The sequence below is a fragment of the Gouania willdenowi genome, chromosome 7 (genome assembly GCF_900634775.1).
Source record: "Gouania willdenowi chromosome 7, fGouWil2.1, whole genome shotgun sequence".
Taxonomy (NCBI): domain Eukaryota; kingdom Metazoa; phylum Chordata; class Actinopteri; order Blenniiformes; family Gobiesocidae; genus Gouania; species Gouania willdenowi.
In genome coordinates this window covers 10,516,652-10,536,333 of record NC_041050.1, presented here as the reverse complement: position 1 = coordinate 10,536,333, position 19,682 = coordinate 10,516,652, and the positions used below count along the sequence as shown (strand labels likewise).

General features: G+C 37.6%; 1 protein-coding gene across 11 annotated transcripts in view; it reads right to left on the bottom strand.

Annotated features, from left to right (window-relative positions):
• The window catches only part of camta1a (calmodulin binding transcription activator 1a), a 451,486-nt gene extending 442,836 nt beyond the window's left edge, over window positions 1–8,650 (bottom strand). For 8 of the 11 annotated variants that reach the window (XM_028452388.1, XM_028452377.1, XM_028452378.1 and 5 more), the window contains exons 1-2: window positions 8,521–8,581; window positions 4,304–4,405 (exon numbers count right to left, since the gene is read on the bottom strand). In XM_028452388.1, the coding sequence (XP_028308189.1) occupies window positions 4,304–4,405; window positions 8,521–8,545 (127 nt within the window). In that variant the 5' untranslated portion in view covers window positions 8,546–8,581. Of the gene's footprint in view, window positions 1–4,303; window positions 4,406–7,597; window positions 7,630–8,520 lie in introns of all 11 variants that reach the window. The other 3 variants (XM_028452379.1, XM_028452383.1, XM_028452382.1) reach the window with 3 other exon arrangements.
• Between the last annotated feature and the right edge of the window lie 11,032 nt (window positions 8,651–19,682).

Genomic DNA, 19,682 nt, shown 5'->3' with positions numbered 1-19,682 from the left:
AGGCAGATAATAGAACAGGGGTGTGGGAATCAAAACATTTCAACATTAGTGCCACTTTGCATTTCCATGTATAAATGAAATAAAAGTATGTACTGTCTGTAGAGTATATAAAGCACCAACAATATCCAAGCAATAGGTGACAGGTTGTGACTATCATTTGAGGATTGAGCAGAATTTGGGAAAAATTAGGTTTCTTTTAACAATTTGAGATTAAAAATGAATTCCATCGTGGTATACAAGCATGGGAAAACAGCGAACCCCTGTAAATATTGTAGAGTTTCATTGAAATTGTGATGAATTCAATGAACAATAAAGTTCTACTTCCAAATAAAACTGTTGAAATGTTATGGGGTTTTTTTTTTAAGTGTATTATTTTGCACGAATGCCAATTTTATGTTTGGATATGATACACCGATTTAAAATGACTTCCAATTTCTGCTTAATATTAATAAATAATTCTAATAAAAAGCTAACAACTCAATTATTTGGTTATTTATACTGTTTTCTCAGCCATTTTTACTTCCCCTGTGGGCTGATTTGGATGTTTTAAAGGGCATTTAAGTTTGACACATGTGTATTAGAAAAACATCATTTGATACAAATGTTAAAAATCAGCATGCAAAGTTAAAACATTGCATGATCTTGCTACACAGAGAATTAACAGCATGTAAATGTATGAAGGCAACAAATAGAATTCACCAAAAAAGCAATGATGTAATGAACAATGCAGCCATTTTTTTGTGATAGAATTTGCAGGACACGGGAAGCAGATACTTTATTAAACAACTCTTTAGGGAGCCATATCATGTCAAAGCAGTCCCAACAGCCATATCATAACATGTAACACGGGAACTCACATCTGAAGCAGAGAAAAACTCTGAAGAGAATGTCAGCTGATGATGTGCTGTCAGTTAAAAGTAATGCAAGTAGTTGTGAGGGATGAAAGAAGGACAAATGGGTGTGTGGGAGGTGTGGGGGGCGGTCCTTAAACCTGCAGGAGCCTTCATATTAGGACAGCATATTCTGACACAGTTAATCCCATAAATAGTAACAAAATTCAAAAACTGTTTATAGCCATGTACGCCACAATTTCCAGGCCCTTGAAACGTGTCTAGAAACAAAGGCCAACACTGACAAATTAACATTTTTTTTTTAGTCATACAGATGTGTGAAAACTGCTTAACACAACATATTAACGGTAATCCACTTCTATACATCAAGTCTTACATTACACTTCTCTTGAAAGGTTGCAAAACGTTACAACGATCTCATTTAATTTGCATTCAACTTCAATATGTACACTATTGATTTTATTCTACATCTACATGGAAGACTGATGGTACTTGGCCACGAGTGAACGGAACACTTGATTAGGCCAAAGTCTATTGCCTGGTACTTATGGGAGTTCCTGAGCTGAGCTTCACAACAACACAAGATAATTTGAGCAGTGTCAAATTTCCCTGGCAATAATGGCAATGATTCCTATCGCCCAGAGGTGGGGGCGGGTGGCGGGTGGGAGGGGGATCGCTCTCCCTGCAGCATGATGGCTCTTGATGGGGACACAAGGAGGCGTGTGTCGACTTAAAATAGCCATGTGTTAGTGTAAGACTTGGGAAACCAATTATCTTTATCATTTGGCCTGTAGCCTGTTCGATAACGCTCTTACATTGAGTGAAATTGCTAACTCCCTACGAGCAACTAAAAAAAATATTGGTGGACTTCAGTGCAACCCTTCTGTATTAAAGGAAAACAAATAGGACATTACATCGCTTGTTGTGATAACATCTCTGATTGCCTCAAATCAACACAATAGCTGTTGGTAAGGACGTAAAATGTGTTATTTTCTCATCAATAATATAAACTACCAGTAACAGTTTACTTGAAGTTTTATACATAAGGCTGTCATTACGCTGTCATTATCTGTCATTAGCATGAATAAGGTGTCATGAAGGCTGTCATTAAGTGTCTTTCATTATTATGACACCTTTCGCTAAATTATGACACCTTTGGAGCTATGTTGGCATTTTTTGGGTTAGGTGGAGGAATCAAGTGGGGTTAGGGTTAAGGTTATGGGTTAGGGCAGTGATTCTCAACTGGTGGGTTGGTACCCAAAAGTGGATCACGGACCTATACTCGTTGGGTCGTGGACAGCTGGTCAAAAATAAATAAATACTTAATGTCTCATGTTGGACTAGTCTTTTATTTTGAAAGAAACTTTTCTTTTGACAGGCATGCTGTGAAATACATGTTGCACAGGAAAATATATAGATTTATGTTTTTCAAAAAATAATACGTGTTTTTTATAACAGCTATTTTTGAAAAACTAAATTTAGGAAAAAAAATAAAAAAGTGAGTTGCGATTTAATGACAATGGCAAAATGTGGGTCCCAGGGTGAGACCATTTGAGAACCCCTGGGTTAGGGTAACAAATGATATTTAATGACAGCCTTCATGACACCTTAATCATGCTAAAGACAGGTGTCATGTCATAATAATGTCAGCATAATGTCAGCATTTATGTATAAAACTTCAAGTAAAGAGTTACTAAACTACCTAACCTAGCAGGACAAGCTCTTCAGCTATTTGTTCTTAAATTAAGATGAGTCTTTTGGCAGATTTTGTTACTTATAATTAAACATCTTTCATTTCTTCAATGGCTAGATGCTTGGCAAAATTAGTCTCTGTGTTAGTATAATATTAAAAACGAAATACGCTGTAGTAAGAAAAGACTGTCAAAACGTCAAACAGCTAGAATAAAAGCCTGAGCCTATTACGGGAAGTTCAACAAACATGCACACACGGTTAACTGCTGGCAACAAACTGAGAACGACTCTTTATGTGTTCTCAGCCCTCACCAAGCTCACCCATCCATAAAAATCCCATCTCAAGGAGAGCAGAGGTACGGTTTCTCTCGCTCTCTTACTCCCTCTCTGTCTTGCCCTTGTTCGATTTCACTTTCTCCCTCTTGCTTACACATGCACACAAACAAAAAGCCCCTCTCCTTCTGTATCATAACTACTCTCACAATTACTCGGGCGATTACTCACATCAATGGTTTACCTGCCTGTTTGAGCTTCCACACCTCTGCCACACAAGACTTCTGGCAGGCAGAGAAAAAAGCCTCCAGGCTGGGTGCATTGAAAAGGCCGTCTGGCATGGGTTGTAGGATACTGTAATATCATGCAATAACGGGGTGGAAAATAGCAAGACTGGCAAAATGTATTGTCAGTCACAGCTGTCACACATGAGGGGGCAAGGCAAAAAGTCCACCAACAACGTTACAGATTGCGTCGCAAATAGACCCATCTCATTAGAAACTCCAAGAGCTTTGCTAGAGGCAGAAATTAACAACGGGATTGGGATGATTTCAGCCTTTTTATTTTAATTTGACAACATATGAACACACCTAATTACCATAGTCTCCAGTCTAGATCAACACTCCAGCAGTGAGGAGACTATTGTATTCATTGCAAACGAAGGAGCTTTTTTTTCCCAGATAACAAACAAGATGACTTAAAAGGGAAGGACTTTTTTCCCCATGGCTAAAGACAGAAGTTGAAATTCAGATACTTTCTCTCAAGGAGAGCAAAGAGCAAATCACCAGAAATAAAGTCAAGGCTTTGGCCTATATTTTCTGAGTGATTTGTTTTGGTGGTGACAGAAAATAGCACCTGTGTGCAGACTTGTAAGTGCACTGAAGCAATCCCCACAGAAACTGGGGTTTACAAGTCATAAAAACCTCTGCTCTGATGCTGTGTTGTCTATGTTTTTTCGCCCTTAGTCTACACTCCTCATGCACCACATTAAGACGGATGCAGAGGTCATTATTAATTTGTTGATGGAACAAATACTACTGGAAGCATGGTTTTCTAAGAAATGCTGTGGCATCCTATAATGAATATGTAAACTTGAGTAAATTCAGCGCCATTGATGCAAGGTGTAGGAAAGCAAAAGGCCAGTGTAGAGTCATAATTGATGGCTCAAAGCTTAAGCTTTCTCTCCAAGGGTCTGCTCAGGTCCTGATCCCCTGGCCTCAACCTGAAACAATCACTCTTAGTTAACGACAACGCTTCAGCTATTGACAGCGTGATCCCGTAAAGCAGACACTTCAATCAACAGAGCAGCCGGAGGAGGTGTTGTGTTGGAGGAGAATTAAAAAATAAATAAATAAAAAAAAAGGGCGAGAGAGGGCATGGGGACAGATGAAATCAAGAAGTAAATAAATGAATTGATGAATGAATAATAGATTAGCCAACGAGTGGCCTCTCTGAGCAGCAATGCAGTATTATTAACTGACTCTTACTGTTCGTCTCTGTGTCATCACTGATACTCTTAGGTGGACCGTGGCCAGCATAACACACTGCTGATCTGTACATTCGATCCGGATTTCGAACTTTCTTCAGTCCTTCAGGAGGCAAAGAGAAAAGTAGAGAAAAATCGAGGAAAAGAAGCATTCTGCCAGTCTGTGAAACCTAAGCAATCTGATTCCCCATGCAAGCAATATAAACAGAAAACAGACAGAATGTGGAAACACATTTCTAACACACAGGAAGCAGGAAGAATGTGGAAAAGAAAACAATATCGTAGAAAAAAAAAAGCCTTATAGATTGTACATTCTCAATCTAATGCTGATTTTTATTCTCTCTTTCAGGAAAGTAGTTGGGTCAGTGTACTAAAATAATAGTGATAAAGGTCACTGGAACTCTGGCCTGATTTTGACACGGGTCGGTAACATTTGTTATTGTATCATCGGTATACAGGATGGATCAATACAATCAATCAGTGGAGGCTGAGCAAAGCAGTCAGTGAGGGTCTATTACACGCAGGCATTAGGAATGATGCGTCTCAGCAACCACAGAACGGACCAAGGTCCCATCCATCTATACCTCACTGATTCAATTAAAAGACTGTGAGAGAGGGAGGGGGGGGGGGGGAATGCAGCACCTGATTCAACACAAAACTGGGAGTGCGACTCGTCCGACAGCATGGGGGAGGTTGGATGCATCCCTTCTTTACAAAACAGCCGAGAAATATTTATACCATTGCAGCACAAGCACTTTTGCAAAGTTAATGGCTGACTGCGTGCTTACTTGATGTTTTGCTGCCACTTCACCCTGAACTTTGAGTGAAATGATAACATTGTGCAACTTTTTCAACTGCATTAGCCTAAAAAATAAAAATAAAAAATGGAGAGAAACAATTTCCTGAACAGCAGAGATGAGGAGCCTAATTCACAGCATTTTGAAAATGTATCCGTTTTTTTCTTCTTCTTAGGTCACCAAAGTTTAAACTCAATTCTATTTACCATATTTGCTTCTTTTTTTTCTTTATTTTTACACAACCCCGTTAGCTTTTCTGTCCGCCTACATTAAATTACATTGTTTTTTCTTCCCCTCTTCAGATTCAGTTGTGATCGGAGGTGAAAGTAACGAATTACAAGTACACATGTTACTGTAATTGAGTTTCACTTGAACTTAAGTATGTTTTAAAAAGTTAAGTAATTGTTTACATTTCTACACCCAATCATTACTGAGTAAATTTGTATTTTTTGTTTTAAAATGATTAACGGACATTGTGAAACTACACAAAATGAAATGACCAGACAACAATCAAATACATCACGTCATAGCCGACCAATCAGATTAAACGTAGTGCATGGCGCCAAAACAGCATTGAATGAGTTATTTTTTCAGTTCTGGAGTTCATACATTTAGCTATCCTTAGAGCCTGAGAATTTTTGTTTATTTTGAATTGGATTCACTGGTGTTATTTATTTGTTTTGTTTTTTTAAATAATTGTACATTTTGACAAAACTTTGTTTTATCCAGATGCCTTTGTGTAAAAAAAAATAAATTCCAATTGTGCAAGATTTTATCTCTTCTTTTTTAAGTTTATACATGAAATGTTTACTGTATGCAAGGCAAGATTTATTACCAAAAATAAACATGGGGGGTGAAAGTAACTAGTAACTTTTACTTTGAGTACTATTTAATTGAGCTACTTTTTGCCTGCAATCGACTATTTTATGTATGTCTTACTTGTACAATTTCAATCAAGTAACACTACTTCTACTTGAGTAGGATACATCAGTAGTCTTCACACCTCTGGTTGCGATGCACTCCTTAAGTTTCTCAATTGGCAATCACTTTAAAAGAATGTATATCAGAACTTGACATGAAGCTTTGATTATTAATCTACTTTTTTGGTATCTGCCACCACGTTTGATCTGGCTTTGCAACTCCACCGGCTGTAGTTTCATCCATAACGGTGTCAGTGTGAAATGTATCAAGCCTGTCCTTTCACTGCCCTCGAGGCCTTGTACTTAAAGTAACGGACACTGAGAGCTTTTTATGAGTGTGAAGGAGGGGAGAAAAAAAAAAACCCAAGGGCCAGGACAATCAGTTAGACCGGAGAGAAATACCCCAGGATGTAAACATTACACCACACAGTGAGAGAGGGTCATGGCCCCTGGCTTTTAACGCAAGATGCAACCCTCAGTTGTTATGGACCATCATAAGACCTGCCAAACAAGTAAGAGCGATCAGCACCACCCAGTCACCACAAGGACAAAGGGGTCATTGGCGACCCGACATCCAAGAGCATGTCACATACAGAAGCTAGATATGAGAAAAGAGCTAAAAGTGAAGAAAACTGTGTTCATGCCTATACTACTAAAGACGATATTGCATTAACATAAGGAAATGAAGCTCTATCTATCCCTGTGCCCCGCTTCCTTCTTTCTCCTACTTTTTTTCTACTGACCAGCCTCACAGGAGCACTAAAAATAACTTGACCGGCTCAGTAATGGGAATTCCAAGTCAGGATTTTCCCTGAGAGTGCCATGTGTAAGAGATACAGTACATGTTATAATAATCACCTGCTGACTATTGGCTAAGTTGGGCCAATGTGCATGAATATATCATAACTATACACTACAGTGAAGTCGTTACTACCACAAACTAGATGTTTTCATCTTTTTTTTTTTATTATCATTGCCACAGTCAGACCCCTTGTCTAAATATAAGGCTTTTGTAGCTCAATAGCACCCCCTGGTGGGGGTACAGCTTGGTGGTTGGCACACTGACATCTAAACAGCAAAAAATAAATAAATAAATAGAAGAAAAAATCCCGGTTTAGCCTTCTCATATGGACAAAGACAATTGGAAACATTACAGTAATTTTACATGAGAATGAATTTGATGTTTGAGTTTACTGACATTAGTCACACAAAGGGCTGTTGGATTTGTTTGAAGGAACAAAACATTGACGCCAGCTTGGAAACTGTTAAATTAGACAATTAATGTAAAAAAAATTAGTTAGGCGTTTAGATTTATGCATATGTTTTCAAATAGTATGGAAAGTAGAGCTCTTCTATGTTAAGATATTAAATTTTAAATGAAAGAGACACAGAATGACTGACCTGTTTTGTGGAGTTTTTGTATTTTAGCAAAGCATAGGTTATATGAAAGAAAAATAACTAACCCTGACATAGGAATTAATGTTAACACGTTAAATAGGTATAGACTTCCATCCCACTCCACAAATACTTCCTAGCATTCTTTTATTTTAGTTTTAATTCAGACGTCCAGTTACTCACCCAAAATTTCCATCAGTCTGAACGGAGGAGATCTATGAAACCGTAAAAAAAAAAAGGATCAGGATCCCTTCTGAATGGAAGTCTAGTGCGTTTTTATTACAAGTTAGCGAGCCGTGTGTGTGTGTAAAGTAGTGGGTGACGGTTGAGGTTGAGGCAGGCGGCTGGGAATCCTCCTCTCTCCATCATCATCCTCCTCTGTTTCCTTCACTGTGATGGCATTTCAAGTAGTGATGGGAAGCACTGTGTGTGTGTGCGTGCGTGTGCGTCTCAGCGCGAATATAGGCCAAGCTGTATCAATTGGCATGGAGAAAAACACACTGGTGTTGTCTCATGCGAGGAAGAAGAAGAAGAAGAAGAAGGAAAAAAGCATTACTTCTGGTTCGTAGAAGAGGCGAGAGTAGCAGCAGCTTAATGGACGCTCTTAAAAACTGTTCGCGACGCAAAAACAAGCACTAGAAACGACACAGATAACCTAACAGCGGGATAATAAGGGAATAAGTTCGGGTGACATGTTGTCATTAACTTAACCCGGTTGGTAACAACTTGCCTTGCACCGAGCAACGAGCGGAAAAAAACGCGACGCTTTGACCCACGCGGTTGACGCTCCGTCCCCGCCGCGTGCGTTGAAAATGTGGGCTATAGGACGGTAATAGTGGCCGCACGGGAAGCACGGGAGCTAATATTAGCCGGCTAGGTGATGCTTCCACGTTTCAGCGGAGCAAAACATCGAAGGGAGCCTTTATTTTATCCCAACCGAACATGTCCCCCCCCCCTCCACCAACCCCCCCTCTCTCCCTGTGCCAACCCCCCTGCTTGGAGTTACAATTGTCTCGCCCAGCGTCTCTATCTTTTTAAATAAATTAAACCACCACCCCCTCCTCACACCGCGAGAGTAAAATGTAATCCCATTATAGTTCTCTTACCTTCCAGCTTGTTTTCGGCAGCCATTTCCCCTGCACGCGCAACATCCTCCTCCTCCTCACGACCGTGGGTACCACGCGCGTGCACGGCGAGGACAGCACGAGGAGGGACCCGAGGAGGAGCACGCGGTGTGTCGGTGGGACCGGGGCGAACTTATCATTGGCTGCGAGGCGGTGACTGACAAGAAACGGGAGGAAAACACACACACACATACACGCGCGCGCACACACACCCATACACTCCCTAATTTATTCATCCATTCATATGTGAATGGATGAATAAGGCCACTCTGTTAGGAGACGTATACCCTGATCCCTGAATAGGTCATTGGTCATCCAAATAACACAAATATACACATATTTGCACATTGCTGTTTTTCTGTTGTTGTTATTGTTGTTTCTAATTTACGTCTATCCTACAATTCTTACTTTTTTGCACTATTATGCTATGTTGGCATTTATTTACTGTAAACTAGGGCTGTCCCGATCCAATATTGATATCAGCCAGAAAACGAATATCGGATTTCATCGGACTGCATCTAAAATCTACGATTTAAGCGCTCCGATAAGTTTTTGTTGTTTTTGTCCCCGCCCTCAGATGTTCCCACCATATACTGACAATAAAAAATAACTGAAGTGAACTTGACTTGTTGACTATTGTTCTCTGAGTAACACATCACTTGATCAAGCCTTTTCTAACATTCCACACTACAAAATAAGTAATAAAAGTTTGTATGATTCGTGCTGATATTGTATCGGATTGAAATCGGTATCAGGGCTGCAACATTTTAACTTCGGTATTGTATCGGAAGTTAAAAAGTTGTATAGGGACATCTCTGCTGTAAACTATTACCGTCTGCTCCTTTTTATTGTATAAAAATGTTTCGCTCAAACACATGATTTTCCCCTCTGGAGATCAATAAATGTATTCAATTCTATTCCATTTTTTTCTACGGTCAACTGAGAAAACTCTTGTGCAGTGTTTCTCAAATGGGGGTTCGTGTACACGATGGCATTACAGGGGTACTTGAGAGAGATTAAGTGGAAATATGACAAAGCATTCAAATAATATTGGGTTTAATGTTTATTTTCTAGTTACAAATGGTAATCATAATACTGAAAATGTAAATAATCTTGGTTAGAGCATGAACTGAAAATACAAGGGTCAGTCTTGGTCCCACACCAGGTGGGAGATGACTGGTCTTGATAAAAAAAAACTATACAGATGAATCCACTTATGAGGCACTAAATGCCTTTCACTTATTTAAAATGAGATTCTTTAAAATGTGTTATTCCAGCTCTAGTTTTTTCATAGTATTCTGTGCAAAATGAAACAAAGGGGGTACTTGAATTAAAGTTTGAGAACCACCGCTCTAGTGGACAACATGCACTTTAGCCTATGCTGAAAAAGTAATGGGAGATCCTTTTAACAAAAGATCATTGAATGCACAGTTTCCTGACCTTCAACCAATGAGATTTCCTTAAACCAAAGCTTTAAATGTCAATCAAACCACCTCATCTAAAATTCCCCCCAAAAACACATTAAAATAATGTCATTAAAGTTTGTGTATATTTAAACACAGATGTACTACTTTTGGTTTTGTGCATTTATGGACAATGGGCCGATTCTTGAAACAGTGTTAATTTTTGGCGACAGTAACTAGACTATGACTAATTTAAATGTATATATATATATATACACACACACACAGGTGAATGAAAACTAAATCCAAAGATATTTCGATTTTCATCGACTAATAAAAAAAAAAAAGAGAACTGTCAGATTGGCCATGCTGAGAAATAACTTTTAAGGACACATCAAAGCCATCAGAAGACGCCTCTGAGGAAGACTGGCAGTCGAAACATGTCAGGAGATCAAAGAAAAAACGCATAAACTACCCTTTTTTTTTAGTCAACTATATCAGATTTAGTCAAATAAAATCTTAATCTCAATTAGTTGACCAAAACTAAACTGCAACTGAATCAAATTTCCCTGTCAAAATTAACACTGACCTGAAACAATCGGATTGAGAATCATATAATGTCATTATACACATTCAGTGCAATTACAAACTATAATTATTAATTAACAAAATGCGTAATATAAAAACAAGACATACGTAGGACCCTGAGTGAGATCCAGTGACGATTGTTAATTAACAGAAGTTTGCAAAAGAGCTAAAACTGCATGTTTGAGGAAAACTCTTTGTTACAATAAATAGATTCACTAAATTGGATCAGATTAGTGGTGTAATGTGTGTCACTTGTGCTTGAAAAAATGTACAGTATATAAGCATCTAGCCATAACAATTATTTACTTCTTGTATTCAATCATTTTATCCTGATGGATATGACATACTGTACCTATAGTGTTGCTACTGGTTCTTTTGATAAAAATTGCAGCACATTATTAATTCGGAAAGATATAAGAAACATAAACAGTTATAATGACATATGATGCTATAGCAGTAATTATATTGTATCTTTATTGTATTGGCTTACAGTGCGTGGGATAACTTTTTCAGCCAGTGAACATGTTCAAGTTGAATGTGAAAAAACAGCAAGTGTGATCGGTAATCACTATCAATAGGCCCATGGGAGAAAAGCAGCGGTTAAGCATTAGGGTCAATGGCAACCAAGGTCAGAAGAAAGAACGGCTTTTGTTGTTGGCCAGTCTTTACAAAACAAGCTACTGTAGCTCAAAGTGCTTTGATGCAAGTTAACATCGAAAGAAGGAAGGATATATTATATCTGATTAAATAAAAGTTTTCAATTCAAACTCAAGGCTCGGAGGCCGAATCCAGAACTAGGGAACATCCAAATGACAGACAAAACATGACTCATTGTGTAAATTACCAACTAATTGAGTTGTAGATATACAGTAGATATCTCAGTCCCTCCAAATACACAAATTTAATGAAATATCACAATATTTGCCGGTGTTCCCATGCAGTCATTTTTAATCGCAAATTTTTGAAAGAACTCCCAATTTATCCAAAATACTGCAAATTTCCTCATATTATATTACAAAATTAAATAAAGAAAATGTTTAACATATATCAGTTTTAAACAGAAGTTCAAACTCGGGCACATTAATGAAATTACAAATTTCCTTGGCTAAAATATGCAGTAGTCGTCCGTATTCGGCCCCTCAACTAAAGTGAGTTTGACATGACTGGATTAAAGGAACAACTGTTGTTCCGTTAACTCTTATTTCCATTACTAATTTCTAATTTTCCAATACAAAGCTTGTTCCAACTAAACGGAATCAGCTGTTTTTTATGAGTATATCTCTTCAAGATCAGCACATAAACCACAACAGAACATTGGCAGCTTATCTTTTGGTTCATTTACACTTATGAGATGTTATCTTACAATCGTAGATCATATTGAGTGTTTGGGTTCAGCTCATCTCGCTAAAGCAGACAGGTTTATTTGTTTTCATTTTTTTTTGCACAATCAAATCTTGTTTGATGATCAAAAAAAAAAAAAACTGTAGAAAGTATCTGAAGCAGCCACTGCCAAGTGATGACTGGACTGGTTTTGTAAGTCTGTGATCAAATCTGTCTTTAGTTTATTTCTATCCAATACTTTTGACAAGTTTACTGAACTAATAAATATTCTATTAAGTTTCTCTTGATCAAATACAGGTTTTAACATGATATATTTTGATACATCAAATCATAAATGGAACAGTTGTATTCTGTGTGTTAAATGTTGATGATTTTCGGGAGGTTTAAGGCTCTTGTAGTCAATTTCAAATGAGTGACAAACAGTTTGCAAAGTATCATTCAGCAGCAACAGTCCATCAATCAAGTGTCCAGATGCCATTTTACATTTGAATGCCTGCAGACTATTTTCTGCCCTCTTGTCGACTTGTCTTAATAATTTCAGACTTTGGCACCATAACAGTGATGAGGGCTGGAGGGACTTTAGGAGATGTGAAAACACTTCTGTGGGGTGGAGAGTGTCAATGAATGCATACAATGTATACGCTGAGCCAATCCCTTGAATGATCAAAATTTGAGTCTGTATCATAATAATTCTTTTTTTTTTTCTTTCTTCTTTTTGGCGCAATCTCGCCACAGTGTGTTAAATGGCTTTAAGCAATCAGATCAGTGTGCATAACTGTGTCCGTTCTGGCACTGTGGGACAATTTTCGTTTTTGCTTTTTTGCCAGGCTGCTGACGGTCAGTGCTGAAATACAGCATATAGTTAGAGGTGGTGGTGCTGAAAGAACAGCTCCCCTGCTGCCTGCGGCCCGAGCGCTGTGTGCAGTCAACGGCCTGCTGTTATTGCGAAGACAGTAATAACAAACTAATGAAAGACCTAATGTATTGAAGAGAGGGATTTTTTTTTTTTTTTTTTGCTACTACCCACCCCCCACCCCCAGCCCCATGGTTTAATTGCTTGGAGCTGGATATGATATGCAGACAACATCCCTTTGGAATTAAAGCATACTCCTGCCTCTTTAATATAAGCTCCAAGTAAGGCTTAGTCATTTTCTTACCCACATTTTTTTCATTTTTTTTTTTTTTTTTTTTATTTAAATGCAGAATGAAACAAAAGCATGTTCTTTTGGGGCTATATTATCTGTTTGACAGGTACAACCTACCTGAGCATTACGGAATACCATGTGTACACTTTCATGGCGCAGTGGTCAGGATAATGCGTCTGTCTATAAAGCAATATTTGTTAAGGAACGGTTTGAGGAACACATATTTGACTTCTTTGAAAGTCTCAGATCTATGCAAGCGTGATTCTCCGGGCAACCGCCGAGCTATAGTCTCATCATGCATCAGATTGCCAGGCAGAAATGCACAATTCGTCTCTCAAGTGCACATTTCTATAGCGCCTAATAGTCTTGTGGTTTAATAAATATATACCCATTGTACCACTCTATGCACTCTACATGAGCTAACAGCCACATTAAGTTGTGAGATCTGTTATTGTACGACTGTATATTTCACTGAGGATGTTTACATTTTTGTGTTTAAAAAAAAAACAAAAAAAAACACATTCTTAACAGTTTATTCCTTCATTGTTATGAGTTTATACTAAAATAAAGAGTACAACAAATGTTTTTTTTTGTTTTTTTCTGGTAAAAACAAAATGTATTTGTGTATGAAGTAGTGTTGTTGATTGATTCTCCTCCATCTTAGACAAAGTATATTAATTTTGCACATTATGTCATAAAAATGTAAGAGTGACTGCCCTCTATGGGTTGAAACCTGCTAATACCGACAATCAAATTTTGCTATTGGCTGGCAATGGTCTTTTGTGACGTTTTGGTGGCTTCTTACATCATAAACCACCACTGTTGGCCCCGCCCCTCCAATATTAAAACAAAAGAGCATGGCAGCAGAAAAGTATGAAGACGAATGCAATATTATAGACATACTAATATTGTTGAAAAAGAGCATGTTCATATCTTAAACCAGGGCTGTATAGACTGTTCATGTTTGGTGTTCTAAAACCACCCAGTGTACTGGACATGTTTTGGTGTTTTCCCCTTTTCAAAAATATTGTGTCAAAGTTGTGAGCCCTGCATTGAATATTATATCATAATTTTATGAACTTTGTATATCATCTCACCTGTTTTAGAGATTATTGAGTTAGGAGTTAGAACAGCAAAGATTGTTTTTTAAAGATTTTCTAGTATAGACTGGGTGTGTCTTAACTGTTCCAAAATTAAAGCATTTCTTGAATTTCCAGCCTCGGCACATCAATCACAACCTCAGTGTTTAGTTACTACTAAAGTCAGTTGCACGCAAATGCTTTTAAGGAGGCTAACACTGCCAAAGATTGATACGCGTAATGGGAGTGCCATGTCATTCCAAACGGGCAGCCTGTCAGACAACCATCAAGGACTGCTAAACATTAATTTCAAAAGTTTCCGAACTCCTGCCAGCCCACTAATAATAATGCATTGGATTTTTAGATTGCGCCTTATTATAGACACACAAAGCGCTTTTCAGAATTAAGGCATTATTCTTTCACTCCTCACTTAGTGGTGGTAAGCTACTATTGTAACCCCAGCGGCTTTGAGGCAGACTGATGGAAGCGACGCTATCATAGTGCACCATTGGCCCCTCCGACCACCGCCAACACACTGCATTCATACGAGGCAATGTGGGGGAAGTGCCTTGCCCAAGGACACAACTATCCCTCACTGTGGCACCTGGAATTCTCAGTGATCTCCCATCCAACTACTAACCAGGCCCAGACCTGCTTAGCTTCCGCAATCTAACAAGATCAGGCAATGACAGGTTGGTATGGCCACTAACAAAAATAACAATAAGCTGTGGTAAAGGTTAGCTGGGAAGCCCGTCACCAGTTAAAATGGACAGCAGCTGAACCATAGCAGCCAGTGGCACCGGCTAGCATGTTTAAACACAGCTGTCCTTTAAAACATGACATGAATAAATGACTTTCTGTAATCATGTAAGAACACCAACTCCAGAGATCAGTTAACACTGACAGGATGGACTTATTTCACTGACCTCTACATGCATGCAGTCTTAGCTGTCCTCATCCTTTGTTGATTCTCTAGACATGTAAGAAGAGTTTGTCAGGGAATGTAGAGGTGTTGGTGGTGGACCCAGGTGCAGCGGTAGTAGTGTTTGTAAAGCCAGTCCATGTTTTATCCAGCAAATAAAGGGACAGAGTATAGAATAAGAATAATCTAAGTAAGCAAAAGCTAATAAGAATGACTGAAGGAGGGGGATATGCTGCAACATATGAGGAAGGAGAATGATCCAGTGAACCTTCTCTGTGTCCAAACTGAGCTAAACAGTAATGGAGGTCAATCAGGAAACGAAGCACACCTGGGTGCAAAACAGGAGGAGCCTAATCACTCAGGCTGTGTTCGACATGGCACATTGATGTACTATACACTACAAACACTGATGTATACACTACAATCTCAATCAGTATATGTTGTATACAATCTGCTATGATTGTCAAACCTACAACGACAAAAACCCGAATCACACTGAGGCTAAATATCTCCGTTGATTCGCAACTTTGAATGTTCTGAAAGCATTTTAAGTGAGATAGTAACCAAATAGAATATCAACATGTGGTTATTTGATCCATAAAACTCAAGTATATCCTTTTCATTGCGACATTTCTGAGGTTTTCAGAGACATGCCACTGAGCATTAACAACAAAGTATGTGTGTTTACATTGTTGTTTTGCATCTTTCATTTTGTGTTTCTGTTGTAGTTTTGTGTGTTTCTGGAGACATTTTGTTATCGTGTGTGTTTTTGCGAGTCATTTTGTCAATTTTTGTTGTTATATAGTGTTCTTGGAGTAATTTTCAGTTTTTTGTTGTCATTTTGTGTGTTTTGGAGTTATTTATTGCGTTTGCCTCAAGGGCCCCACAACATTAGAGCGAGGGCAGCATGTGGCCCCAGACCCGGCAGTTGCCCACATCTGGACTACAACCTAAAGATACAGTACACAGATACGAAAACTAACTGAAAAACTCACACAGGGCTGAAAACACACACATAGTATAACTTTGACACGTTAGCTGGCAGTTAACATTAGCATAAAAAAAAGTAGTCCAATAATCTCAGTAATTTTTGTCACAAATTAGCAAAACTAATCCAACAAATTATATTTAACTGGTTGAAAACCACGATAGATTGATGAAATCAGTCGACCTGAGATTACGTGTGAACTACAAACAGGAGTATTGTTCATGATTTCACATCATCAATGAAACTAGTTATATTTATTTGTCAATGACTTTTCTGACTGTCAGAGGCAGCATTAAAACTTGTTTTAGCTGCCTTGTCAACAAGAATTATTGCTTTATTTGCCGCTTTAGTGATTCGGTTTTGAGATATCTGTTAAAAACTAACAAGGACGTTATCGTGACGAGCGTCCGACCATCATCGTTGATTCTTTGTGACGCACCATTTAATGGCATTGTTGTTGTTTTGAGCAATTTCTTCATATTTGTGCTACCACTAACACTTAATGGTAGAATATTTAGTATCAGGGAAATTTACCGTGATGGCAACAACCCATCACAGTGTGATTAAATTCACTGAGCTCTGAGAGACTCATTCTTTCACAAACATTGATGGAAGCCAAATGCCTGTCTGAGTGCTTGATTTATAAACACATTTGGTAATAGAAGTGATATAAATACCCAAATTCAAGTATATTTCTTTAAGCAATGATTGAGAATCATTTCCTGTTCGTATTTTTTGGTCACTTTAGGTTCCTTGCATAGACCGTGCGTGTTTTAAATGTGTGTTTTAAATGTGTGTTAGTGATTGTCTCTGGTTGTTGCTACAGCTGGACTTTCTGTGCTCTGGATTAGCTTTGGATGGACGTGATCCTGCAAAGAGTCTTATCCGGATAAAAAAAAAAAAAAAAAAATTGACAATGTGGAGGTGGAAAATGCAAATGAAGATTTTAATGCTTTTTGCCAAAAGACAGCAATTGAATTATTTCCAGTTGGCACACACAAGTGAGTTCATATAAATGTTGATTAATGTATGCTAATTTCGAAGCTTAATTGAGCTGAATTAAATTTAATGGCTTATGTAAAATGTTCCCGTTTGCATTTCACCAAAGGAAAACCGGAAGGGTTTCTGTTCATTTAAAAGGGAAATAATAGATCACGTTTTTTTTAGTATAAAAGAAAAAACAAACATTTTTTTAATCCCATTATCTTTCTTTACATGCAAATGTACAATGTTTTGCACAATGTCCAAAACTAAACTGTTTTTTAACGCCAAATGAAGGATTCTAGAGCATATTATGTGTACTATATAGATTTTTAAGGCTTTTTTGGGGGTGAAATCTTTATAGCATTTTTAAGAAGTCATTAGGGATACCCTGTGTTTTAAAACACGAGTTTATGTTTGTCAGAGTTTTGAATCATCCAATTGAAAGGTTTTGTTTCCAGTTCTCCACACAAGATGGATGTCAGGACAAATACTAAAGCCATGTGGTGTGGTTTATGTCTTATGTGTTAGTGAGTAAATTATTAATTTTTGTTTTAAAATGACTCACGGACATTGTGGGGCTATAAAAAATGAAATGACCAGACAACAATCCAATGCATCGTAGCCAACCAATCAGATTAAAAGTCATGCACCACGCCAAAACAGCATTGAATGCCTATTATTTTCCCGGTTTTAGAGTTCATAAAGAGCCTGAGAATTTTTTTTACATTTTTAATTATTGTGAAAATACTAATATAAGTTAAATATTTTTTGTGTGTGATATTATTGTTTATTATTGTTTTTTGTAATGGGGTTGGTGTGTATAAGCTTTGCTTCAACCTACACACTTTTGACTGAAGAATTACACAATTGTGTGTTGTTTGTTCTGGTTTTTTTTTTTTTTTTTTGTGTAGATTGCCAAAATAAAATTCAAATTCAAAAAATTTTGACAAACCTTTTCTTTTATACAGATGCCTTCGTGGAAAATAAATTTAGTTCCAAACGTGCAAGATGTAGTCTCTTCTATTTTAAGTTTATACATGAGATGTTTACTGTATGTAAGGGAACCGTGGCAAGATGTTTTACCAAAAATAAACATGGGGTCAAAGTAACGAGTAACTTTGAGTACTATTTATTTCAGCTACTTTTTACTTGTACTTGAGTATTTTATGTATGATTTTTGATTTACCGGTACTACTTGAGTAGAATTTTAATCAAGTAACAGTACTTGTACTTGAGTAGGATATATCAGTACTTTTTACACCTCTGCTTGCTGGATACAACAATTCCCTTAAAACTGTGTAACTGGATTGGCCCAAATATACCGGTGTCAGCACATTGACTTTGAAATCTGATTAAACCTCTTGAAAAACTGTTGAAATATCTTCTAAATGACAAAACCTCAAAAGAAAATACAGTGGCCTTGAGTAGTTTTTGCACATTTACAATGCCCTTGATGACTGAGATTAGTCACTCACTCAATTTAGATTTAGAGGTAGACAACTGCCCAAGGCTCTTAAACATTACTTAAGTGCATCCTCATTGATGTCGCTAAGAGTTATAAGAAGGAACTGGGAGATTTAGTTGCCCAGCATTCTGGGCCAGAGTCATAATGTGAGAGTTGGTATTTTTGAAGATATATTCCCAACAATCCCAAATGCTGTAAGTTAGTGGTTCCCAAACTTTTCACAGCCCCGTACCCCTTCAGCCCTTTAACCTGAAGCCATGTACCCCCTACTAATACACACTTAAAAACATGATAACGTAAAGTCATATTTGTTGCATCCCTCCAGTGAAATTTGTCCCTGAATTTTACCTATCCTGTTGAGTAATAATACGGTATATAATAATAATTTTAAAAAAAGATCTCCTCATTCAAAATTATCACTCAATGTATTTATTTATTTAATTAACCTATACTGGCATTTTCAGTGAGAAACAATATATTTATTTTGGAATAATAAATCTAGTGAGTGAACATATAACAGCAACACAACAAATTCATCACCATGAAACTGTGAAATACAACTCGAGAGGATGCACAGAACTCTGCAATGTTTGGCTGAATTTGAGAGTCTGAGTGATAAATCTTCTTTATTTTGTTTTCAGTTTTATCAAAGTATGTTTGTCACCGTTAGAGGGTAGTCTTACAGAGGCCAGTGCGTAATTTGTGTTAATGCATGGAGGTTTTTTACAACTGGTCAATTTATATTGGCCGTGGCTATGAATACGTTAAACGTATCAATAGACTGCCACTCTGTGCATACGCAGTGCCCCTCATTGGCCAGTTTAGGTCACGTGATAGGTGCAACACGTGACTTAAAGTTTCGTCAGTTGTATTGTAGTTCAAATTCATTTTTAGCTACCCTGCTAACCTTTTTATTTATTTTAGCTTTAACCCTAACCCTAACCCAGGAAAGAACCTAAAATGTTTATTTTTGTCATATACGTATTTTTAAATGTTAAATAAATTCAAATGAAAAAAAAAAAAAAAATTATATATATATATATGTCAAAGGTGAGATTCAAATCCACGCCAGCGGAAGGAAAAATTCTTAAGTCATGCTCCTTAGACCACCTGGTCATCCTGACAAAGTAACAAAAGAGGCACATTACGCTTATGTTGAAAAGGTCCAGAAAAGGTCGGTCAATGTCATCGGTCGTACCCATAGTCCCGGGGGATATGGCTACATTTAA